A 26187-nucleotide genomic window follows, 5' to 3' on the forward strand; every position below is an offset into this window, starting at 1 on the left:
GATGGTGAACTGGATTCTTGAATATACAGAAAATATCAACATCAGTGTGAGATTATGAATAAGTACATCAAAGTGTTGTTAAAAACATGCTACAGACACGCCCACGCCCTGGACATTCAGATTAACACAAAATAGCGTCAGCTTCCCCAACATTTTGGAACTGGAGCAAACTAAGTAATCCAAATATAAAAGAAAGAAAACAAATGTCACCTTACCGAGGTGGATCGACAGCTCGGTAAGAGATGGAAAGCATATTTCAATACACCTGAAACACATTTAAAGACGTTTAGCACACTTTTAAGGACACTTAAAGACATTTGAAATACATTTAAAGATGTCCAAAACACATTTAAAGACCTTTAAATAAATCTAAACCACATTTAAAGACATGAAATACTGTAATTTTATTACATTTTTTGAGACGTTTTTGTTGCTCTGTCAGTTAAATGTGGTAATAATCGAGGTTTGGTACTGTAGCAGCTTTCTGTGGTCGCACAGTGACACCTAGTTGTCACAGATGGTACGTGCAGCCATATCTAAATCATTCCTTTGTGTTTATTTTTGACCATTTTAGCTCTTTTGAGTGATTATTTCTCTGTTTCAGCAGGTTACATGTTGATGTTAAGTCCGTCTTCGTCGAGTTGGAGTTGATTAAAACGAGTCCACCAGATTTAATTCAGATCTGCTGGTTTGAGACGTATCGTGAGTCATTTGTTGTGTTTTTTGTTTTTTTGTTTTTTGTTTTTTTTGTCTCTCAGGAACACGATGTGGAGACCCCCTACGGGATGCTCCACGTCATCATCCGAGGCGCCCCCAAAGGAAACAAGCCGGCCATCCTCACCTACCACGACGTGGGTCTGAACCGTGAGTACACACACACACACACACACACACACACACACACACACACACACACACACACACTCACACACACACACACACACTCCCACACACGGACCCATCAAGTCAGTGTGTTTCTCTCCAGATGTACCTGTTTCTTCACTCCTCAGAGGTGATAATTGGCTTCCATGTCACATCACGGCTTCCTGCCTTCACTTTGCACCCACACACACACACACACACACACTCTCACACACTCATGTTATCACCTCCAGCAGGGAGGGAGTACAAGACGCAGGAAAGAAGGAAATCGTTAAGTCAAGTGTCTGACACTGTGAGTTTCGCCAATTAAAGGAAAAGTAATATTATTCAGGACCTTTGTTGTGTTTCATTGTTTTTCCACTCGGCAGAGACACTTCTTGTACCAGCTCTCAAACAAACCACTGATAAAACCATGTAACTCTACTGTGTGCATATAGCTGTGTGTTTCATTCTCCTCATAAGCTGGTTTGCTCTATAAATGCACATAAAATTAAAACAGAGCGACAAATACCAATTTCCAGACCCTAATTGTGTTGACGAATTTAATGATCAGACATAAAATGCTTTGTTTCACTTTTCAAGTATTGCGGGAGTCCAACCAGTCGAATGTTTGAATAAAATACATCACATTTAGTGACATCTAGTGGCGAAGCTGCATATTAAACCAACCAGCTCAGCTGCTTCACAAGATTTACCTTTGAGGGGAGACGAGCCCAAAGCACAAACGATGATGACGCTTTGAGGAAGGTTGGAAGAGAACCTGCGGCGGCCACAAAAACCTGTGAAAGATATATGTAGACATTTATGAACCTTCTAATAAATGTGATGGAGCGACATAACACTGCTCAGTTTGACGCCCGACTGCCTCATGGAGCCGATTCCTAATAAGGAATGATTATTGGATCAGTGGTGTGAGAACCTGCGGCGGCCATGAGACTCGTGAAGAAAGTGATTGAATCCATCGTGGAAGTTTAGACATGAAAGCCTTCGTGGACTAATAAGAACAAACACTGACCGACGGGATGAAGGAAACAGCGAGAGAACCTACGGCGGCCACGAAAAAACATGACAAGGCTCCTGAAGAATAATAAAGAGCTTGTAGCAATTCTAAGTTAATGGAGGTCGCTGCTCCTAAGATAAGTCCAGGTATGAGCTGTGCAGAAGACAGCGTGGTGGAGACGTGGTGGAGGCGTGGTGGAGACGTGGTGGAGACGTGGTGGAGGCGTGGTGGAGACGTGGTGGAGACGTGGTGGAGGCGTGTTGGAGGCGTGGTGGAGACGTGGTCGAGACGTGGTCGAGACGTGGTGGAGGCGTGGTGGAGGCGTGGTGGAGACATGGTCGAGACGTGGTGGAGGCGTGGCGGAGGCGTGGTGGAGACATGGTCGAGACGTGGTGGAGGCGTGGTGGAGGCGTGGCGGAGGCGTGGCGGAGGCGTGGTGGAGACGTGGTGGAGACATGGTGGAGACATGGCGGAGGCGTGGTGGAGACGTGGTGGAGACGTGGTGGAGACATGGTGGAGACATGGCGGAGGCGTGGTGGAGACATGGTGGAGATGTGGTGGAAGCGTGGTGGAGACATGGTGGAGACATGGTGGAGACATGGTGGAGACGTGGTGGAGGCGTGGTGGAGACATGGTGGAGACATGGTGGAGACGTGGTGCAGATGGGAAGAGGCTGCTTAGACGCAGCACGAAGCCATCGGAGGAACATTTGACCTTCACGGTGCCCAAAGTCAGAGCCTGCACCGCGTCGATCCAGGCCGAGCCCGCAATGATTTCATGAAATCCATGTTTGTGAGGGGAGGGGAGGGGGAGAGAAGAGAGGAGGGGTGGCGTTGTGTTAAAGTTAGAAATAGAAACGAGGAGTGAAATGAAATGAATGCATGAGAGGCACCGATGAAATGTAGGTCACAAAAACATCCTCATGCTGCAGAGGGGTGAGATGAGGCTTGTCAGAGCTCGACCCCCACTTCGCTGACTCTGCATAGATCTTTGGTCGACCGGCAGGAAATAAACGAGTAGAAGAGGAGCGACGGAGGAACCATCAGTATTCAAGTCCAGTCGCTATATCGCTCGACTGCAGTGCGGCGGCGGCAACGTGCAGGACGAGGGAGACGAGGGAGAGGGGAGGAGAGATGAAGGAGAATAAGTGAGAGAGACTTCCAGATGGCTGCCAGCAGGGAGAGAGGAGGAGAAGATGGAGAGATTAGGAGAGTGTTCAGAGAAAGACGGAGAGAAGACTGAATTAGAAAGGAAAACAGGTCATTGAGTGAGAATAGCTCGCAGATAAAACATTGAAGTATCACAACCGACTGCAGTGGAAGAGGAGGATGACGAGGGAGAGGGGGGAAGAGGAGAGGTGGGGGGGTAGAGGAGGAAGTAGGTCATGGAGTCAGTGGGAGAACAGGAGCGATGATTCAGCTGCTTCCCGATGAGACCCTTCTCACCTCCGTCCTCATTCAGCGTCCCTTTACCTGCTTCACGCTGAAGTTTGAGCCCCGCCTTCGTCCAGGGCTCAAACTGCACACACACACACACACACACACACACACACACACACACACACACACACACACACACACACACACACACACACACACACACACACAACTCCCCCCACCATCTCACGTCTAACCCAGTTGTGGAATTAATTGGTCCGTTTAATTAAAGCCGCTCGGTCAGCGCCTTCGTGAAGTTCTGCTGAAAGTGGGACAAACATCCACCAAACACGCAGCTGCTTCAGGACTTCTTGCTCTCCGACGGGGTTCAGATCATGCGGCCCGTCGACGTAGCAACGATTTAAAGTGAAAACGCACAACTTTTGTTGCGTTTCGAACCGGCCGTTTCCACGACAACGGCGCTCGGTGTCACTGAAAACGCAACGTTTCAAAAACTGGCTCCCAAGATGGAGCTTTTCAAAAACGCTCTGGCTCTGATTCCGACTCCGACTCCGACTCCGTCTCCGTCTCCGTGGAAACGAGGGAACAGAGTAGTACTGTTCTGTATTAGTCTTGAGCCCCGTTTACACAGGGGTTTCAACTTTTGTTGCGTTTCAGGCGTCCGTTTACGTGACAGCGGTACTCACACCAACTGAAATTGCAGCTTTTCGAGAAACTCTGACTCCATCTCCATTGAAAGGAGGGGAAATGCTGCTGATGACGTGCACAGTGGCTGTAGTGAACAGTTCCTCTGCACGTGCTCAGTAGAGACAATCAGAACAAAGTTTACCTCCGTAGTGTCATGACTCCCAGTCCAGATTCTCCTGGACTTGGTACTTTTATTTTGACAGTCACGTAATAACGATCCAACCTGGTCGTCTGTCCACTACAACGTCTGTGCATAATTTTCAAAACGCTGTCTTCTTCTTCTTCTAAAATTCCTGAAACGCAAACACAAAAACTACATGTTTTCCCTTGGAATGTCTCGTGAACGGAGTTCTGAGTGTTTCTGAGTGTTTCTGAGTGTTTCTGAGTGTTTCTGAGTGTTTCTGAGGACTCCTCAGACGGCGGGATGGAAGGTCATCCTCCTCTCACCTCTGCTCGTCTCGCCCTCCTGCAGACAAGCTGTGCTTCAACAGCTTCTTCAACAACGAGGACATGCAGGAGATCACCAAGCACTTCGTGGTGTGCCACGTGGATGCCCCGGGGCAGCAGGTCGGAGCGGCGCAGATGCCCCAGGGGTAAAACAAAATGAAGTTTTCACCTCAATGAAAAAAAATCATTTATTTACATGTAATAATCTGATAATCATATCTATGTCATAATCATTGTATTTCTATATTTAATCCAGTTCCTATGTGTAAGATATTTGCAGGAAGATGTTTGTGAGGCTAACACCCCCCGTCCTCTCCACAGGTACCAGTACCCCACCATGGACCAGCTGGCCGGCATGTTGCCCACCGTGGTGCAGCACTTCGGGTCGGTGCTCAGTGGAATCTGCACACACTCACAGAGAAGCAGGAACTCAATGTCCTGTTTTGTCCTGCTGGCACAGATCTTCTGCTTCATCTGCTCCTTTCTGCTGTCACACATTCAACAATCACACAGTTCACTGTAACGAAATAGAAATCGGAGCAGAGAAGCAGCTTCACGGTTGGTTTTCTCCCGGGAAGTCTGAGCTGCTGCCAGCAGGATGTCATCTTAGCCCGGACGTGGAGTCCGGCCTGACCGAGACGTCCGGCCGGGCGCTGCCGGGCGCTGCCGCTCCTCATAACCCACGGTCGGTCTGACGCTGCTGCTGCTGCTCTCCTTTCAGATTCAAGAGCATCGTTGGGATCGGAGTCGGAGCTGGAGCTTACATCCTGGCCAAGTTTGCTGTGAGTTAAATCACAAACAAAACTTTCAACTCATCAACTTTCACGTGTTTCCGAACATTTGCAGCTTTTTCTGCTGTTTGAGCTCGTTGTCGAAAATCTAAATAATTTCTCAGAAAACTTGAGAAACATTATGTAACATATGTAACTGAATCATCTGCATAAAACCACACATTATTACCTTCGTCAGCGACAGGTGGGCAACCAACCAAGTTGGCTGAGAAGGTTATGTTTTCATCTTGTATTTATTTGTTTATTTAGTCATTTATTCATTTATTCATTTATTTATTTATTTATTTATTTATTTATTTATTTATTTATTTATTTATTTATTTATTTATTTATTTATTTATTTCTCGTTTGTATGTGTGCATTTTACCAAATTTTCGCAAAAACTACTCACCCGAATTGTATGAATTCTCATCTGGATTTTCAGGGATGATTTCTCATCATCCAAGGACCAATCGATTAGATTCTGGGACGATAACGAAAAAAATCCCCAAAAAACTGTAAAACAAATGTCTCATACAAAGCGGATGAGAGAAGCACCTCATGGAGGAGCTGAGAAATCTACAGAAATATATTAAATACACAGAGTTTAGAAACAAGAATGAAATGGGACTGTCAACTATTAAACTACCGAGTCCCAGGAGAATATGGACTGGGAGTCATGACACTCTGGAGGAAAACCTCGTTCTTATTGTCCATCTACTGAGCATGTGCAGAACTATTTAGTACGGCCGCAGTAGCAGCATTTCAGAAAAGTTGTGTTTTCCTGTTTCCATGGAGACAGAGTCAGAGTCAGAGCCTTTCCAAAACATTGTGTTTTCAATGGCTACAAGCACCGTTGTTGTGTAAACGGGGTATAAATGAGCTGCGATCAATATATAAAAGTCTTTTCCTGGTGTTTTGCTCTCAGCTCATCTTCCCCGACCTGGTGGAAGGTTTAGTTCTGCTCAACATCGACCCCAACGGGAAAGGATGGATCGACTGGGCCGCCACCAAGGTGTCGCTTTTCTTCTTCTTCTTCTTCTTCTTCTTCTTCTTCTTCTTCTTCTTCTTCTTCTACTACTTCTACATTTCTAAAAGCCTTTCTGCTGTAATAATCTTGTGTCACGCTCTCAGCTGTCAGGTCTGACCAGCGCTCTGCCCGACACGGTGCTGCCTCACCTGTTCAGCCAGGTGAGCTCAAACCACGCAAACACTTCTGTCCCAGAGATAGTCCAGAAAAAAAATCCAATTTCATTCAATACTTACCACACATCCAAAGAAAACAACAACCCGGACAGATAAAAGTGTATTGTGTGTGTGTGTGTGTGTGTGTGTGTGTGTGTGTGTGTGTGTGTGTGTGTGTGTGTGTGTGTGTGTGTGTGTGTGTGTGTGTGTGTGTGTGTGTGTGTGTGTGTGTGTGTGTGTGTGTGTGTGTGTGTGTGTGTGTGTGTGTGTGTGTGTGTGTGTGTGCAGGAGGAGCTGATGAACAACACAGAGCTGGTGCAGAGCTACAGGCAACAGATCAACAACACCGTCAACCAATTCAACCTGCAGCTCTTCTGGAACATGTACAACAGGTGAAAAAGCACACACACACACACACACACACACACACACACACACACACACACACACACACACACACACAGAGTTATGTTCACATGTTCCTAAACGCGGATGTGTGTGTTTCCTCCGTCAGTCGGCGGGATCTGGAGATGAACCGCAGTGGGACCGTGCTCAACGCCAAGACCCTCAAGTGAGTCTGTTTCCATAGCAACCGATCCAAGGATCTCTTGTTTCATATGAATGATCCTGCGTTTGTGTTAATAAGCTGTTAATAAGCTGTTAATAAGCACGTTACTGAGAATGATACTGAGCAGAATATGACAGTCGACGCTCCGTGTCGCCTCAGATGTCCCGTCATGCTGGTGGTCGGAGACAACGCTCCTGCTGAGGAGGGCGTGGTGAGTCTACAAACCTGCAACACACATTCATGATGGAAGACATGAGTAACACACAGAGTAACACACAGAGTAACCGTGTGTGTGTGTGTGTGTGTGTGTGTGTGTGTGTGTGTGTGTGTGTGTGTGTGTGTGTGTGTGTGTGTGTGTGTGTGTGTGTGTGTGTGTGTGTGTGTGTGTGTGTTTGAGGGATTTTCTGCACCAGTTAATCTGCTGCATGTTTGACGTTCTGTCAGTCAGATTGAGGTTTGTTATACAATCTTTTTCAAACTGTGTGTGCATGCGTGTAGGGAAAGTGGCACAGAGGGCGAGCGAGGGCGAGCGAGGGCGAGCGAGGGCGAGCGAGGGAGCGAGGGATGTAAACAGGCTGTTTCACGGCATGTGACAGATGGAGGTCACCTTAATATTTCATATCCGGCGCCACGAGGCTGCTGCTGGAGTGTCGGCTCGCACTCAGATGACACATGACGCCACTCAGAGACGTTAGAAAGGTCAAGGGAAGTGGTTCAAATCTCTTCGGTTTTGCATTTCTAATTACGTGAAATTGAACACAAAGACACACATACAATATGAAAGCTATGAAACATTCTTTAGAACAGATGGAGTTAGGGAGGCACCAATACCTTTTTATTAAATGAGTACCTTTAGCTACTTGCCAATACCGAGTACTGACACGAGTACTTATTAAATGCCATTAAGCCTAATTTATACTTCATAAACAAACGGTTTGTGAAGGTGATTCAGTACCGATACTGGTATCAGTATCGGTATCGGTATCGGTATCGGTATCAGTACATCCCGAGATAAAACAAAACATGCAAAGGTGCAACTCAAGAGAAAATAGGAATCATGCGCTGGCAAAGAGCTGCTACGCTGCTACGCAACCCGATGTAAGAAATTAAGATGCAACAGTCTGAAAAAGATGCGTTTGTGTTTGTCTGAAGTTTCTCACCCGAAAATAAACTCCATTATTTTTCTATGTTGAGTATTTTTATTCTTCATTTTGTTTGTGAAATTAAATGTGTCGTTTGGCAGCAACACGAGCGAATCATGAACATTTTTTTAATCTCTGTGTGTGTGTGTGTGTGTGTGTGTGTGTGTGTGTGTGTGTGTGTGTGTGTGTGTGTGTGTGTGTGTGTGTGTGTGTGTGTGTGTGTGTGTGTGTGTGTGTGTGTGTGTGTGTGTGTGTGTGTGTGTGTGTGTGTGTGTGCGCACGCTCACTCTGCGGCTGCAAGAGTGACTCATCTCTGCAGCACACTGCAGTATCTGGGTCACACACACACACACACACACACACACACACACACACACACACACACACACACAGCTCCACTCTGTGCTGCAGCCGCACTGTTTTCATGTTTGTTTTTTATTTTTCTCTCTCAGGTGGAGTGTAACTCCAAACTGGACCCGACCAACACCACCTTCCTGAAGGTAAACTCTTCCTCATCTCAACACGTTTAATCCCACTTTCATCAGCAGATTACAGGAAAGTGAGAGTTCAGGTCATGAAGAGAGGAAACGTTCACTTCCTCCTCATGCACTTTACTTCTTTTTTTAATAAATAAATTATAAGTGAGGACATTTGTGATCAAACCTGAATTCGTGAATCCCGATGTGTGAGGTACAACAGTGAACTGGGAATTTCCCATTTCCCGGTTCAGGTTGCCAATACAAGTCAACCGTGTGAAAATATTGTGATCACTCAATGAAACAAACAACAACATCACATAGAAACACATATAGAAATACGGTGGTTCCAGTTTTCCAAGTGGGAAAATCCCACTGGAATGATGTGTTTGTCCTGTCGTGACCTTTTCCCAAGAAAGTTGTTCTGATGGCCGCTCTCTGTCCTCCTCCAGATGGCCGACTCAGGTGGACTCCCACAGCTCACACAGGTAAAACACACACACACACACACACACACACACACACACACACACACACACACACACACACACACACACACACACACACACACACACACACACACACACACACACACACACACACACACATACACACACACTCACACACACAATCACACACTTCTGTGTTACATGTGAAATAAAACCTCTGCTTTGTCTTTGTCCAGCCGGGGAAGCTGACTGAGGCCTTCAAGTACTTCCTGCAGGGGATGGGCTACAGTGAGTACTCTGTGTGTGTGTGTGTGTGTGTGTGTGTGTGTGTGTGTGTGTGTGTGTGTGTGTGTGTGTGTGTGTGTGTGTGTGTGTGTGTGTGTGTGGGTGTGGGTGTGGGTGTGGGTGTGGGTGTGTGTGTGTGTGTGTGTGTGTGTGTGTGTGTGTGTGTGTGTGTGTGTGTGTGTGTGTGTGTGTGTGTGTGTGTGTGTGTGTTGCAGAGGGACACTGGGTATGTGTTAATCTGTCCCTCTGTCTTCCTCTCAGTCGCTTATGTGAAGGATCGGAGGTTGAGTGGAGGGCCAGGTACTTCCTCCTCCTCCTCCTCCTCCTCCTCCTCCTCCTCCTCCTCCTCCTCCTCCTCCCCCTCCTCCGTTCACCTCTGACCTCTTACTGCTGCCCTCTTTGACGACTGTGGCATTTTGAAATTCCTTTTTTTCGTATTCTGAAGTTTCCTTTGGGTATGAGAACGATATTTTGGGCTGTGACCTTTTGATTTCTGCTATCTTTTCTGGTGTTTCTTTTCTCCCAGAGGACATGAAACCCCCCCTTTCATTTATTTTCTGGAGATTATTTTTTTCGCCTGAACAGGAAAAAAATATGCCGCCCAGTCTCCCATTCCTCCACCATCGCATCACCAGCGTTGCTGTTTGCATGGCGCTCAGCTTGGAGCAAAGCCTGAAACATGCAGCACGTCACAAGAAACTTTCTTTCTTTCTTTTAATTATCTTGATTGTGAAGTTTTATATATTTATATTTATATATATATATATATATATATGTATAGAGAGATAGAGTAAAGTGGCACACACATTAGGAAGATGGGAAAAAAGAATCTTAAGTATTTTTTAATATTTCATAGAAACTGACCAAAAAAAAAAGCAATGAAAGAAAATAAAACATCAAACAGGCAAACCAAAAAAGGAAAGTTGGAATGTAAAAAGTTAGTTTTTCTGGAGCCAGAATGTTTTGAAGAAAGCCGAGTGCATGATGCCGACGATGCGTCTCTGCAGACACATTAACGAGCTTTAAATAACCACTTTCTGTTTGAGCTCCTTTGTTTTCAGAAAACAGTGAGAAGCTTCAGTTTTCCACACGAGCATGTTCACACACACACACACACCCTCAACCCCCCCACCCCGACTCCACCTGACTACCCAGCGGCTCTGTGCTTGAAGTAATCAGAGTACTCGTGTCCCCGCAGTGCCCTCGGCCAGTATGACCCGCCTGGCCCGCTCCAGGACGGCCTCGCTGACCAGCGCCAGTTCCATAGACGGCTCGCGCTCCCGGGCCTGCACCCACTCCGACAGCACCGAGGGGGTCGGCGCCGTCACCCACACCATGGAGGTGTCCTGTTGAGGGGCCCCGGAGAGAGGGAGGGGGGAGTGGAGGGGGTGGGTGAAGGAGTCCTCCTCCAGTGTAAAATACCCTACGTATTGCTACTAAAACACCTTTGGAACGCCCACCTCCACCCAGCACTTGAAGATCTAGCCAACTGTTTTCGTTCTTGGAGTGTCATTCTTGTGTTTGCTAAGTGTCCCCCTCATTCTTTGCCTGCACCCTTTTTTTTTTTTTTTAAACTGAAGTAACTCCCCCGCCCCCACCCCCCTCCATCACAATCCACTCAGCAATACGCCATAACGAGCTGCTGTCAGCAATCTGACGCAGGAACGGAGAAGCGGTCGAAACAGTGTTACGTATGAGTATTATGCAAGCGTGGCGCGTTTTCAAACGTGTGTCTAACTGAGCGTCTCTCTTTGACGATGTGTCGTGTCTGGGAGGGCGTGTCCAGGAGCTGACGGACAGCAGAGCGCAGCCAATCGTAGCGGAGTACACCTGTAGAGCTTCAGAGCTTTTGCTTTAGTCCACGATCAGAGCTCATCGCGCCGTTTTCAAAGCTGCACTTGGGAAGAATTTAGGATGTAGGATTAGAAATGAATAGTGAAGTATCGTCTGCGTATAGGCGTGCCGAATGTAGGCTTCTGGATCCAAATGATCTACTTGAATTTAGCTGACTTTTATAATGCAGGTTTTGTTTGTGTAACATCGAGCTTCCTGTGTCTGAGTGAGCAGCCGCGACGGTGTTTCTTCATGCTTCTTTGTTAATCATTTAAAAAAAATTCAGGATGTCAGAATCTTAAACATTGACCAGGACATTTTCTAAAATCTGCGTTGTCTGAAACTCAACCATCTGTCTGTGAGCTGCCGTCAGCTTCATGATATTAAACAGTCCTCGCCACTACACCACCAGGGAGCTTCATCTGTTCTACATGGCGTTCACCACGGCAACGCTAATGCCACCGTGTTTGATTGATGTCTTTAGTCTGTGTTTCATCTCACGTTTCAAAGACAATCCACTTCATAACGATAGCATAGAAAGCAGTTGTAGACTCGTACAGTAATAGTGTGCATGAGAATGTAAAAGTAATCTTAGGGCATTCTAGTATCCGAGTAGTCTCAGTAGCATTAGGGGAGTTTCGCTTTAGCACCTCACTCACGCTGCCGTCGGTTTGTAGCTGCAGTGTTTGGACGTGGTAGTTTGCTCTTTATGTGACAATCAAACTCAACCAGACCCGAGGGAACTGTCTCAGTCAGAACCAGGTCCAACGAGCACCAAAGAAATCTGATCCTTCCCTTACAGCACCGAGCCCCTCTCCATAGATATACCAAAGCCATACACCCACAAAACAAATACACACACACACACACACACACACACACACACACACACACACACACACACACACACACACACACACACTTCCACGAAAGCTGCGTGGGCTGGGTTTTGTAACGGAACGACGCCATACACACAAATAGAAACAGATCCACGGCTCAGTGTTGGCTGGTTGTATTAATGTGCAGTTTAGTGTCTCACCAGTGTTTGGCGTCAATATCCAAGTGTAGTTTTAGTTTAGTGGTGCTGTGAGCTGCTGTCTGACCCTGGAACACCTTCCAGTCCTTCACACGCTGGAGGTCTGGTGACGTGATGGCGCCCCCTGGTGTTACTGTACAGTATTCATGTACCATATTCACTTACTTTTGCTTTCAGTTTTACAGAAACTGATCTGTTTTTGTTTGTTATTTTTTTTAAAAACAAACCTCCCACCCTTTGGTCCCCTTTCAGAAGGGGCGTAGCTTCCAATCGCTGAGGCGTGCGCTCACCTGAGGCAGCCTGTAAGGGGCGGGGCTTTTTTGGCGCCATTTGGGCTCCAAGCTCGGAATGTAGGGCAACCCCCAGCCACCTTAAAAATAAAACAAGAAAAAGAAGAAAACCCCTTTTCCCTAACAAAAAAAAAGAAAACGACAAAAACAACTCTCCAGGTGCCCCGGCTCTCACAGGCAGACCCAGACGCAGCCTAAAGGGCTATCAGCTAAAGTCACTTTCAGTGTAGGAGGTGGTGGTGCAGCGTCCGAGCACCAGCAGGGGGCTCCACTCACCGTCCGATCGGCCAAAGAGAGACGCTCACATGAACGAGTGTGGACGGGGTTTGAAGAAGACGTGATCAGAGAGGCTCCAGGTCTGCATGTAGCCACATTTCACCCTCTTCAGTGTTCCTCTGCCATCGGAACCCCAAACTGCCCCAGGGAGTGTGTGTGTGGGGTGGGGGTGGGGGTGGGGGGACTCCTGAATGTATCTTGTCCCCTTTTTGAAGTGCTGTACAGTATCGTCACCTCCTCCCTTCCTCTTAGAACCGCCCCCACCTCACTGTCACCCCCCCACCCTCCTCCTCCTCCAGTCCTCCTGTGAGGGTCTGAAGCTTCTCCTCACACTTGTAGATACGTTTTCTTTGTAGAGCAGGTTGTAAACCAAACACTAACACTGCTGCATTGTGGGAAAAACACATCGTTCCTCTTTCCTTGGAGTTGTTTTTTTTATAGGCCACACTAGGGTGTACCCTCATCTTGGTATAATGATATTGGTCCCTGTGTTACTACTATTCTTCTTACTGCCATTATGATTGATTTGTATTCAGCAATAAGTTGCTTGGTTTCTCTTCTTGTTGGATTGTTTCATATTGTGGGAGTCTTCCCTCCGGTTCTATTCACAGCAGTAGAAAGACTCTGACCTGCTTCTTCGTCGTCATTCAGATGTGAACTGTAAAGTTTAAATATATTATATATAAATATAAGCCGTCTCTGTCCGTGTACTGATCAAGTAACAAGTAAGAAATAAAGACTTTCTGTCTAAATGAGACGAGTTGGTGTGTTTCTGCTCCGTTTCTCTGTCGAGGTTCGTGTTCATGTCTTCTCAGTGGCTTCGTGTTTTTCCTCTTCGATGTTTGATGAGATGCGTCCAACTTTGTCCATTTACACCTAAAAACTGAGAAATCACTCCTGTTACTGGAGCATGAGATTAAATATGGGTGATTTTGTTCAAACTTTTAACAAAACACAAATAATTGCGTGTGTGTGTGTGTGTGTGTGTGTGTGTGTGTGTGTGTGTGTGTGTGTGTGTGTGTGTGTGTGTGTGTGTTACGACCTTAAAATGCCACAAATGTAAAAAAAGAAATTAGAAAATTATCATAAAGAGGAAAAATATGTGTTCCCTTAATAAAAAAAAAGAATATTTGCTGCTTTGTGGCACCAATAGGGATTTAGTCAGTTAATTAAACATTCAGTTTAACGAAACATTCAAACAATCTTTTAAACAATAAATTCCAAAAACCTTTTTAATAGCAATGAACAATGAACAATAAAAACAATGAACTCAACGTGTGGTGAACATTTTACACTCGGTTCCCGTTACACGTTGTCGGAGTTACGCCTTGTACACATTATGTGCAGCTTTTATTATGGAAGTTTCACAATATGTTTCATAATTTAGACACAATAATTGTTTTATTAAATTAAATGGGGCAATAAAAATTAGTTTTACATAATAGATGGGTGTCTAACTGAAATACTTTTTATTTCAACCAGTTTTTAATACAATAGTGGTATCTTTGGTTTGATCTCGCTCTGGAGTTGTGATACATTATCATACTATGCTTTTAATTTGCGTTCTTCATGGATCATTGCTGTTACTTCCGCTCAGTAGAGGGAAAAGCTCCGGGTCAGACAAGGAGTCAATGAGAATTAAGACTCATTTCTAACGCTTTTAATATACTTCTTTTGTTGGTAAAATATAATTTACATTGTAATAAACGGAGGAATAAGAAGACCCTCCTTCGACGGCTTTATTTTTCCGCTCCGTGATCGCTGCGGTGCATCATGGGAGTTCCTGTCCGTCGTGTTTTAGATGTAATTATTCAGGGTTTTATTCGGTTTGTAGAGTTGATCATGATTGTGTTGAGTTGTGTTTCAGTTGTTTTGTTCATGTAGGTAGTTAATCCATCTAGTTTAGTTTGGTTTAGTAGTTGTGGGCAACCAGGAGTGAAGAGGGTTTTGTGTGGGGTCTGATCCTGCCATGATGTCATATGATCTGTCGTCATAGTAATGAGCGATAACCTGCCGGTTCATTGGTGACGAAAGCCTATATAATAGTTGAAATCCTTATATTACTCACTATTAAAAGTGAACGCATGACGTGTCCTGTGCTTCCTAAGTAAGTAAACACGCCATCACAACCTGTTTCACTTAAATCGCGCGACACATCGACGTTGTACTTTCGCAGCAAGGTGCGGGACACAAAATGTCGTCTCGCAGGCCGTGAGTTAGAGACCCCTGTTCTCCAGGAAGCACCGGGCCTCCTTTCCTCTGCTCACAGAGAATCCAGACAGTCCTCATCATGGCCGCCATATAAAACCCTTCCGGGGTTCAGGAGAAGAGGACAGGTCAGGAGTCAGGAGGGACAATCAATGGAAGATGGTGGGAGACAGTGGACAAAGAGACAGGAGACAGTGGACAAAGAGACAGTGGACAAAGAGACAGGAGACAGTGGACAAAGAGACGATTAAAAAGGTAAACACACTTTTTCTTTCCCTTTTCTGCTGCTGTTGATTCATGAGAGGATTTGTGACCTTGTGGGTGTAAAAGGTGGTAAAAAGTTATTATTTGTAGATTTTTCTGTTCTGAAAGTATTTTGAACTTTGATGAGTGGATAAATTAGTGATTTTGCGCCGAGTTGTGAAACATGGCCGGTCTGACAGCGGCAGTGAGGGAAGGAGCACATTTCTTTGGTGCTCGTTGGACCTGGTTCTGACTGACAAGGTTCCTTGGGTCTGGTTCTGATATCTGATCCTTCCCTTCCAGCGCCGAGCTCCTCTCCATAGATATACCAAAACACACACACACACACACACACACTACAAAGCATTTGCTGTTCGGTAGATTAATCTGTGTTAAATGACATTTTGTGAATTAATACATTTTTGTATTAAACGCCTGTTAACTGAATTGAAGTATTCCTCGTGATTATTGTGTATTTATTGTTGACAGTCGCTGGTTGGTGCTCGACGCTCACGCCTTCCCTTTATTAAGTACGGTTATATTAACTCAGAACATTAACTAACTTAAATAAATCCCTTTTCAAACGAGACTGATAGTTTGGCAATGAGCTATTTCCAGATTCTCCGGTGGGGCCTCTTCTTTTATTATTATTTTATTAATAATGAATAAATGACAAATTTAATCAAAATATTTTATTAATAATTTTTAATAATTTATTAACTTTAAGAAATCAATTACTTTTGGAGTTGTTAATGAGTTACTCACTGTTTAATAATTTAAATGTGTTCATAAATTACTTCCAGCAATTTATTACTTTCAGTAATCTATTACTTAAAGTAATTTAATGCTAATGACGGTCGTGGTCTTTTTGTTGGAACGCTGTCCTGCGCCAGATGTGACGTCGGAAGACTTCACGAGCGTATATTACTAATTGTTCTAACTATACTGGCACTCGGCTCGCTTATGAAGGAAAAACAGTCATTAATGTGTTTTTTTATTGACGAGGAAACAAGAGTGGAATTAATCACACAGTTTCACAGATAATTACCTGAAGCAGAATACATGGAATACTAATATACAAAAGAGACTGGGAGAGAGAAACTGGATGCAGAGTAGAGTTTTATTGCTAAAAGCCGGTGCTGTCTTACTAGGGCCTGTTTGGAAGGCCCCCCCCCTATCATTATGTCCCCCCCCTCGGCGATCCTAATGGCGTCCTCTCTTTGGACAGTTATTATCGCCCATGGTTGCATTCCAATTTTTAAAAAAAACATTTATGAGTTTAATACATTGCTTTGGTATAACTCGCATGCATAGTATGTTTGCTTACACAGGTTTTCTTTATACAGTCCAAGAGACAACAAAGATAATTATTCAACGTGACCAAACATAAATCCCAACAACATAAATTATCACGTCACATGAAAAATCTCAAAACGGATTAAATTTAACAAATCGTCTTTTTGAAGACGTCCAGTTGGTTGTTTTTTGTGCACAAATAGTGACTTTGTCCCTTTTTTTAAGAGTAATTTGATGTTTTTATGGAGAAATGTTTGTCTGGCAGTTACTTTTGTCAGGAGTATCTTTGTCGTCAGGTTGTGTCTCTTTCAAACCATCAGGGTCCGACTTCCGGCTTTCTTTCTACAATGGAATCAAATGTTCTTCAGATTCTTTTCAACTCTGTTCCAGAAGTCCCCCCCCCCCCATTATTTTCCCTGCAGGGCTCTAGTCTCAGAAACTACATGATCTCCTTTCACCGTCATACTGATGACGGCCACATTTCTGTACCTCTGAAACAGAAGGATACCTACTCAGTTACACCACTATGGAATGTTTTAATGACATTAAATCCTGAATCGCCTTCATTCTTTGTTTTAAACTCTAAATGGGTGAAGTTGGAGGTGCTTGGTCCCAGCTCCAACCCAGAGGCCATGTTAGTGGCCACATCCTGTCAGCTTCAGGAGCCGCCCCCTGCACTCCAATAATTTATCAGACCTTCATATATCCCAGGACCAACTTCAGCCCCATGGGGGGACCGGGCTTTCTGCTCCACTGGAATTTACCTCCAGACCACAGACCCAGTCTTTGTTTTGCAGTTCTTTATTGATTTTTTACTGCAATTTTAAGTTTTGCAACTCCTTGTTTTTAGTCATTTAAGATCCACAAATGTAGAGTGCACCACAAGTAACATGTATTATTATTTTCTGTATTTATCTTGTGAAAACTCATTCATGTTAAATAAACAGAATAAAAAACAATCATATTCAAATGAATATTTTATTTCAAGACAAACAGAGACCACATTTATTTAAACCTTTGGGCTCAAGCTGGACTTCCTGAATGAGATTTCCCAGAATCCTTCATCACTTCATCCCTTCGTGAGTTTTCATGTGGCGCAGCAATGAATCATGGTGACTGAAACTTTTCTCACACGTTGTACAAGAATACGGCTTCTCACCTGTGTGAATTCTCTTGTGGAGCAACAAATGACCATGTTGAACGAAACTTTCCCCACATGGTTCACAAGAATATGGCTTCTCACCTGTGTGAATTCTCTTGTGGCTCAACAAATTACCCGGTTGACTGAAACTTTTCCCACATGTTTCACAAGAATACGGCTTCTCACCTGTGTGAATTCTCTTGTGGCTCAACAAATTACCCGGTTGACTGAAACTTTTCCCACATGTTTCACAAGAATACGGCTTCTCACCTGTGTGAGTGTTCTTGTGGAACAACAAATTACCCGAGGAATGAAAACTTTCCCCACATGTTTCACAAGAATACGGCTTCTCACCTGTGTGAGTTCTCTTGTGGAGCAACAAACTAGCCGTTTGACTGAAACTTTTCCCACATGTTTCACAAGAATACGGCTTCTCACCTGTGTGAGTTCTCTTGTGGAGCAACAAACTAGCCGTTTGACTGAAACTTTTCCCACATGTTTCACAAGAATACGGCTTCTCACCTGTGTGAGTTCTCTTGTGGACCAACAAACTAGCCATTTGACTGAAACTTTTCCCACATGTTTCACAAGAATACGGCTTCTCACCTGTGTGAATTCTCTTGTGGAGCAACAAATGACCATGTTGAACGAAACTTTTCCCACATGTTTCACAAGAATATGGCTTCTCACCTGTGTGAGTGTTCTTGTGGAACAACAAATTACCGGAGGAATGAAAACTTTTCCCACATGTTTCACAAGAATACGGCTTCTCACCTGTGTGAGTTCTCTTGTGGACCAGCAAAGAACTGTGTCTACTGAAACCTTTTCTACATGTTTCACAAGAATACGGCTTCTCACCTGTGTGAGTTCTATTGTGGACCAACAAATTACTCTGTTGACTGAAACTTTTCCCACATGTTTCACAAGAATACGGCTTCTCACCTGTGTGAGTTCTCATGTGGCGCAACAAATAACTCTGACAACTGAAACCTTTTCCACATGTTTCACAAGAATACGGCTTCTCACCTGTGTGAATTCTCTTGTGGCTCAACAAATTACCCTTTTGACTGAAACTTTTCCCACATGTTTCACAAGAATACGGCTTCTCACCTGTGTGAGTTCTCTTGTGGACCAACAAATGACTCTGACAACTGAAAACTTTTCCATATGTTTCACAAATTATTTTCTTCTTCTTAGTGACGTCTCTTAAGTTTTGACCTAATTTACGTTTCTTACGGACATTTTCACCAGATGTTTCCTCACAAAGGAGCTTTTCACCTTCAGCCTGCTTCTCTGACTCAGGAACCTCGTCCACACGGTCACCAAGAACTATGCTGAATTTTTTCAGTTCTACCGTTATAGTTAATTCTGAGTCAAGATGTTTTGTCACAACGTAGACTTCAGAGTCATGAGAGAGGAGCTGCTCAGTGTCTGGTTCTTCTTCTGGTTCACTCAGGGAACTTTGCTCCTCAATAGAAGGAACCCTAAAGGAACCACTTTCAACCTTCAGTAGAAGCTGTTCTCCATCCTGGCTGCTACCGAGTTCCTGCTGCTCCTCAATCTGTGGAGGTTCTGGTTCTTCTGGCTCCTCTTTGGTCTGTGGAGGTTCTGGTTCCTCTTTGATCTGTGGCGGTTCTGGTTCTTCTGGTTCCTCTTTGATCTGCAGAGATTCTGGATCTTCTGGTTCCTCTTTGATCTGCGGAGGGTCTGGTTCTTCTGGCTCCTCTTTGATCTGTGGAGGTTCTGGTTCTTCTGGTTCCTCTTTGATCTGTGGAGGTTCTGGTTCTTGTGGTTCCTCTTTGATCTGCGGAGATTCTGGTTCTTCTGGTTCCTCTTTGATCTGTGGAGATTCTGATTCTTCTGGTTCCTCTTTGATCTGTGGAGGTTCTGGTTCTTGTGGTTCCTCTTTGATCTGCGGAGATTCTGGTTCTTCTGGTTCCTCTTTGATCTGTGGAGATTCTGGTTCTTCCTGCTTTCCACAGTAGTTTGATTCCTGCTCCTCATTGTAGTCATGATACTGTGGGAACTCTGGAGAGACAAAAAGTACCAGATGAAAGGTTAGTTACGTTACTTCTACAGTTCCAGCTTTTAACAAAAAATCTGTGAGGGGCACTAGTGAGCCAGCCTTGGTGTGAGACGCGTTTTTGGAGCTCCGGTAGAACCACAACAAGAGTTAAACATATAAAATAATTTTTTGAGCGAATTACGGAGGAAACGAACCCAAACTCATCATATTAAAGCCAGAGGTAGAGACCTGCTGACAGTAAGTTCACCCAGATGGCGAACAACCTACGTAAATTCCGATATGGAGGGGCCTCCAACAGCGGGACCAACACATCCTTGGAGAAAAGTGCTGCTAAGAGCTCGGCGCTCGCTGCACCTCTGACCCGACAGCAACAGCTCACACCAACGGAGGCTGAAATAATCCAATCAGACATCCTCTCCTCCCTACGGACGGACGTCGGCATAATTATAAGGAAGAAATGAAAAACGAGCTCTCTGAGAATTTCAGCTTCGTGAAGAGCGAGGGGAGGATGATTAGAGGCAACATCCGTATCACCGGTTGGAGGAGAAGCCAGGCTGCAGCTCCACCACGGCCGTGTCCAAAACACTAAAGGAAATGCTGCATTCCATGACGTGAAGAAGGTGCTTCGCCCCCCCCCCCCGGGGTCCATTACGGTCTACTTTACCCCGCAAGGCTTCACATCACGTACAAGGAGGAGGATGAGGAGTTGGTGGATCCAGACAAAGACATGGACTATGAACAGAAACATCCTTTCAGGTGGACGAGAGGAGAGGCGCTCCGTAAAATGCAGGGAGGCTCCCTCTCTGGACAAAACAAAGAGACTGAAGTAAAGAACGTTTAAATACATAATAAAACACTATTTGTAGTTTTACTTTATTTTTGAACAATGTTCTTGGCAACCTTCTTCTCGTTTATTATCTGATTTGTAATAATCTCCTTGGAAACTATTTTACTAGCCCACTTATATTCAATATTATTTCTCCTCTCAAGAGAAGCAGAGGTAACAAAATAAAGAGAATAAAAAAAGAAATTATAAATATACAAAATTAAAAATGTTAAAATCTGTTCACACTTTAAGATCATAGGGTTCTACTTTATTACATTAATGTATGTGTTGTGTCCCTCCGCTTTGTTCCATGGAGTTACTTGGCGTGATAAACTGAGAGGTGCACTGCTGTTGTTCATCCTCCAATTTTTATTTTTTTTTTCAAAACAATGTGACATTTGCTATGTTTTGCGTAATCGGTTCTGTCGGTGCTCAGCTCAAAAACTGCAGAATAAAACACAGCCAGGCTTAAAGTAGGCGGACGACCGTGTTCGCAGAGCCGCCGGTCCACCCCTCGGTTAGGCCCGGGTGCCTTCATGGAAAACCTGGAGAGACGCAGGTTTTAAAAGATGGTCCTCACTTGGGCTTCAGTGTTTTCCTCAACTATGTGAAACAAACACCCTCAAGTCATTTGAACAACTACGACATGAGTTCTCCCTTCCAGCTACAGACTTATTTAGATACCTACACTTAAGACACCATCGATTGAAACATAAGCACTGGAATACAATGGTTAGTCCCACGGGAATAGAGTCCTATAAAGAAGACTGGCAGCTGGGTATAAACAGTGGAAGGGTGACCTCGTGCCTGTACCAGAGACTCCTGTCCATGAACCAGACCAGTTCACTAAAGCACCATGGGAAGCTGAATTGTACAGGAAAATATATAAAGAAGATTGGGAACAAATATGCTCTACAGCCCATAGCATAACGAATGCTAATATTTGGAGAGGAAATAAATGGAAAGTTGTAATAAGATATTTTCGAGCCCCACACATAACTGCAAAGATGTTTAGAACATGGTCCAATAAGTGTTGTGGAGACTTTGTAGGGAACCATGCCCATATATTCTGGTTATACTCTAAACTAGAGCAGTTCAGGGAGGAGGTCTCTCAGGCCCTTAAAGAGGTGTTTTGTATTGACGTTCCCAAAGATCCACAGGTGATCTTACTTGGACTAAAACCAGCAGGTAAAGTGGGAAAGGCTGCAAATCTCTCTGGCTGCAGCTCAGAAATGTAGAACCACTAACTGGATGAAGGTGGAGCCGCCGACCTATCACCTGTGGATCCAAAGAATGTGGGATATTTAAACAATGGAGCACGTAACCTCCTCTCTGAGGCTCCAAAATCATGTTTTTAATAAAAGATGGAGCCCCATGATGAAACTGCTCATTCAATGAGGAGATGCCGCCCCAACCCCCTCATTTCATTTTAGTTCTTTAGTTATTTTCATTTTGTCTGTCTTTTCTTTCTCTTCCTTCCTTTCTTACTCATTGTTTTCTTCTTCTATGTGCTGTAAAGTGTATTCCATTGTTCATGTAACACACCTGCTTCATTCACATTTGTAGTTGCAGTGTGACCTGATGTACTTCTCTCTATATGGTGGTGAATTGTGAACAAGATGTTTGAATTGTTAACAAAAATAAAAAGTAAAAAAAAAAGAAAACTCTGATTACAGCAGTGAATTTGAAAACTTTCCACATTCCACTAATCGTCTCTCATTTTCACACAACATTGTGTTCACTGTTCACCACGCTACCTGAGATGGAGTCATGATGAGACGTCCTGCGTTTGAATGAAATGTCTCTTCTGAAAACATCAATGTCCACAACTTTATTGTTCCGTCCATGTGGGACTGAATGTGTTCATTCAGACTTTTCCATACCTGTTCTGTGGAGCTTGAGTTGAGGGTTCCAGATGTTATCCAGCAGTCTGCGCTGACGATCCATCTCCTCCTGGTACTGGATTATAGTTTGTTGAAACACGGTGAAGATTTCTCCTGCAGCAGCAGTTAGTCTCTGGGTGGTCCAGTCTCTCACAGAGTCGTGGGAATCCTCACGTTCTCCATCAGTACCAGTCTCCTCAACACCACCCTCCTCCTCTTTAATGTGTGGAGCTTCATGTTCCTCTTGCTCCACACTGGAGCTCATCTTCTGGTGACCGACGTGTTGCTGTGGACCCTCTGGAGGGAAACAAGACAAAAGTCACTGATGTGATGATGTGAATATTCTACAGTGAAGGATGGAGGAGACAGGACAGGCTACATTTAAAGTACAAACATTTAGAAACAAAAAGTCTGCTCCTTTCAATAAAACTGACCGTGGCTGTGGGGTTTAAAGAATAAAGGAGAAAACTGTCTGGACGGGTTAGTGTGTTCTGGTTTGATGCAGAAAAGAATCTCAGGAGATGTTTCTTGGTCTCAGCTCATGTTTTATTGTCTCATCAGGAGGTCTGTATCTTCAAACTTGGCCGAGGACTCAAACTGTCAACACCTCGCAGTCGCATGGAGAAAATATCCCAACTGATCCCACATATGAAGGAGGCCCGGTTCTGCCGAGAAACGATCCGGAGCTTCCTGGAGCTCAGAGGTCAACGTCACACACATCACACAAGCTTGAAGCTCGTCAGAATTCAGCTTTCAGACGCAGCAGAAACCTTCAGTCTCAGAAGTGCTGTAAATAAAACAAGGAAACAGGCTGCTGCCACTTCTCCACATTGATCAAATAACATAGTGACGCGATTTCAGCCTTATTAAGACTCAACATCTTAATAAAACTCTCCATTAAAAGCAGCAGCAAACAGAAAAGTCTTGATTGAAAAGAGCCGAGTGTTGAGGCAGACATTTACTACTGAGTACTGTGGAATCATTTAGTTTGTTCTCTGGAACAGTATATCAAGAATGTCTACGTAAACAAATATACTATGCATGCTGGTTAGATTAATGCTAGATTAAAACAATGTATTAGACTCAGGATGTTTTTTAAAAAACATAAAAACAGCCTCAAGTGGATTTAACTGTGTCTGCAGGAGCTCCGGAGCCCGGAAAGGACCCGGAATGGACCCGGAATGGACCCGGAATGGACCCGGAATGGACCCGGAATAGACCCGGAATGGACCCGGAATGGACCCGGAATGGACCCGGAATAGACCCGGAATAGACCCGGAATGGACCCGGAATGGACCCGGAATAGACCCGGAATAGACCCGGAATAGACCCGGAATAGACCCGGAATGGACCCGGAATGGACCCGGAATAGACCCGGAATAGACCCGGAATAGACCCGAGACAAAACACCATTGAAAGCAGCTTGGACGGTGTGAAGTGACAGGAGGAGCCGCTCAGACGCCATGAAAGACGCGGTTATTTCGGGACAACAGCTGAGGGTTAAACAGGAAATGAGCTGAGTACCAGTATAGTTAGAACATTAGTAAAGTATGCTCGTGCAGTCTTCTGGTTTCGCACCGGGCCCAGGATAGTATTCCGACAAAAGACCACGACAGTACACATAGTAACTGCTAGATTACTTCATGACTAAAGGAAGTTCCAGGAAATCCTGTGGCAAACAGAGAAAAGTACAACTCGTATTACTTGTAGTACTTGGAAGGACAAAGTAAAAGGAAGAGGCGCAAAACGGAACATTTCATAATAATCAGATGAAGTTAAACCAGACACCTCCACACTCTCCTGAAGTTAAACCAGACACCTGAAGTTAAACCAGACACCTCCAGCCTCTCCTGAAGTTAAACCAGACACCTCCACACTCTCATGAAGTTAAACCAGACACCTGAAGTTAAACCAGACACCTCCAGCCTTTCCTGAAGTTAAACCAGACACCTGAAGTTAAACCAGACACCTCCACACTCTCCTGAAGTTAAACCAGACACCTGAAGTTAAACCAGACACCTCTACACTCTCCTGAAGTTAAACCAGACACCTCCAGCCTCTCCTGAAGTTAAACCAGACACCTCCACACTCTCATGAAGTTAAACCAGACACCTCCACACTCTCCTGAAGTTAAACCAGACACCTGAAGTTAAACCAGACACCTCCAGCCTCTCCTGAAGTTAAACCAGACACCTCCAGCCTCTCATGAAGTTAAACCAGTCACCTGAAGTTAAACCAGACACCTCCACACTCTCCTGAAGTTAAACCAGACACCTCCACACTCTCCTGAAGTTAAACCAGACACCTCCACACTCTCCTGAAGTTAAACCAGACACCTGAAGTTAAACCAGACACCTCCAGCCTCTCCTGAAGCTAAACCAGACAGAGAACTGCCGCTTCGGGACATTCACAGGGACTTTTTCCCCTCAGACAGTGACGTTAGTTTTACACGAAGTTCCGAAGTTAACTGTGAAAACTCACTTTAGATTCATAACTTTATTAACACTGATGGCAGAAATTCACGAGTCACATTCACGTGTTCATCCTGACTTTTCCTGACCTGGTCTGTGGAACTCGATTTGAGGTTTCCCGCTGAGTTCCAATAACCTGCGTTGCCGGTAAATCTCCTCCTGGCACCGGAGGACACTTTGTTCCAACACGGTGGATATTTCTCCAGCAGCAGCGGTTAGTCTCTCGATGATAAACTCCCTCAAAGTCTGAAGTGACGTCATTGTTGCTGCAGGAGATGAAACATTTCCTCCGTGAGACTCGAGAACACAGCGGAGTCCAACAAGCTCCGAACGGTCGATCATCGGTTCTTCTCCCCTCCTCCGAGGTTTAACGGAGGCTCACATCCACCGTCTGTTTACCGCCACAGAGCGTATCGAGGTTTTCTCGGTGGCTTGATTCGTCGACAGGAAATGACGACAACGCGTTGTCCCCCAACATGCGACTTCCGGCGGATTTTTTTTTTTACTTTTTTATTTTTATTTTTAATTTGAACAAGAACGTTTACAAACTCTAGTGGTGGCGAAGCATGTAATCATCAATCACAAGGAAAACAAAAATAGAAAAAAACAAAAAAACGGAAATACAAGGGGGAGGAGCCGTCAAAAGGGCGTAAATATACAGGTTGACAATCTAACATATTAATCTGGACGGAGGCTCGCATCCACCGCCTGTTCACCGCCACAGAGCGAATCACGAGGTTTGGATTTGACACCGCTACTACGAGCGGTGGCGCCGCCATCTTGGACCGGTCGTAAGCTCCGCTCAGTCTCGTCTGTTTGTCAGGAGCAACGAAGTGTCAGCGACTTTAATCAATCAGAATTCGCTGAAAACTGATTTCCACCTGCTTTTCTTTCCTGCAAACATCATGCATGTAGTGCTGATACTGGACACATGATTTGGTGTATTTAGATGTTCATAGTGGACTAAACAATGAAGCAGAAGCAGATTGTACACTACTCATCCATTTTAATAAGTTGAAAAAATAATGTGAATACATTATAAACCCATATATAAGATACAACACAATACACAAGTTATCGATCGGAATAAAATCTATATTTTGTTTTTGTTAATTCATTTCAGGCATATGGCACTTCACCTGTGTACAATCACATACTTACCAATATTCATAAAGTCTGTATATACATACACACACATATATATATATATATACAGCCTATGATGACTTATGAAAATATATTCAGAGAAAATAGATAATCTATATTTAAGTATACCCACACACATAGAAACATAGAGACACACGTACATACCTCTCATATATGTAATTAACATGCCTGCAAAGGGGCAGGAAAAGTAAAACTTATCAAAT

At 44.4% G+C, this 26187-nt stretch overlaps 2 protein-coding genes across 6 annotated transcripts in view; one reads left to right on the forward strand and one right to left on the reverse strand.

Annotated features, from left to right (window-relative positions):
- The window catches only part of ndrg4 (NDRG family member 4), a 53572-nt gene extending 40101 nt beyond the window's left edge, over window positions 1-13471 (forward strand). For 3 of the 5 annotated variants that reach the window (XM_080475525.1, XM_080475526.1, XM_080475528.1), the window contains 13 exons: window positions 759-864; window positions 4439-4559; window positions 4735-4797; window positions 5135-5195; window positions 6112-6198; window positions 6318-6374; window positions 6657-6760; window positions 6883-6939; window positions 7096-7147; window positions 8531-8578; window positions 9007-9042; window positions 9240-9291; window positions 10487-13471. In XM_080475525.1, coding sequence (XP_080331651.1) covers window positions 759-864; window positions 4439-4559; window positions 4735-4797; window positions 5135-5195; window positions 6112-6198; window positions 6318-6374; window positions 6657-6760; window positions 6883-6939; window positions 7096-7147; window positions 8531-8578; window positions 9007-9042; window positions 9240-9291; window positions 10487-10641 — 999 coding nt within the window. In that variant the 3' untranslated portion in view covers window positions 10642-13471. Of the gene's footprint in view, window positions 1-758; window positions 865-4438; window positions 4560-4734; window positions 4798-5134; window positions 5196-6111; window positions 6199-6317; window positions 6375-6656; window positions 6761-6882; window positions 6940-7095; window positions 7148-8530; window positions 8579-9006; window positions 9043-9239; window positions 9292-9549; window positions 9589-10486 lie in introns of all 5 variants that reach the window. The other 2 variants (XM_080475524.1, XM_080475527.1) reach the window with 1 other exon arrangement.
- A 2969-nt stretch (window positions 13472-16440) lies between these two features.
- LOC308116968 (uncharacterized protein) lies at window positions 16441-25266 on the reverse strand. Its single transcript, XM_080475522.1, has 3 exons — window positions 24907-25266; window positions 22347-22643; window positions 16441-19639 (listed from the first exon to the last, which is right to left on the reverse strand). Exons 1-3 carry the CDS (start codon window positions 25157-25159, stop codon window positions 17535-17537), a joined length of 2655 nt encoding a protein of 884 aa, XP_080331648.1. The 5' UTR covers window positions 25160-25266; the 3' UTR covers window positions 16441-17534.
- Window positions 25267-26187: the final 921 nt, after the last annotated feature.

The sequence above is a fragment of the Lipophrys pholis genome, assembly GCF_963383615.2.
Source record: "Lipophrys pholis genome assembly, chromosome: 11".
NCBI classification, from domain to species: Eukaryota; Metazoa; Chordata; class Actinopteri; order Blenniiformes; family Blenniidae; genus Lipophrys; species Lipophrys pholis.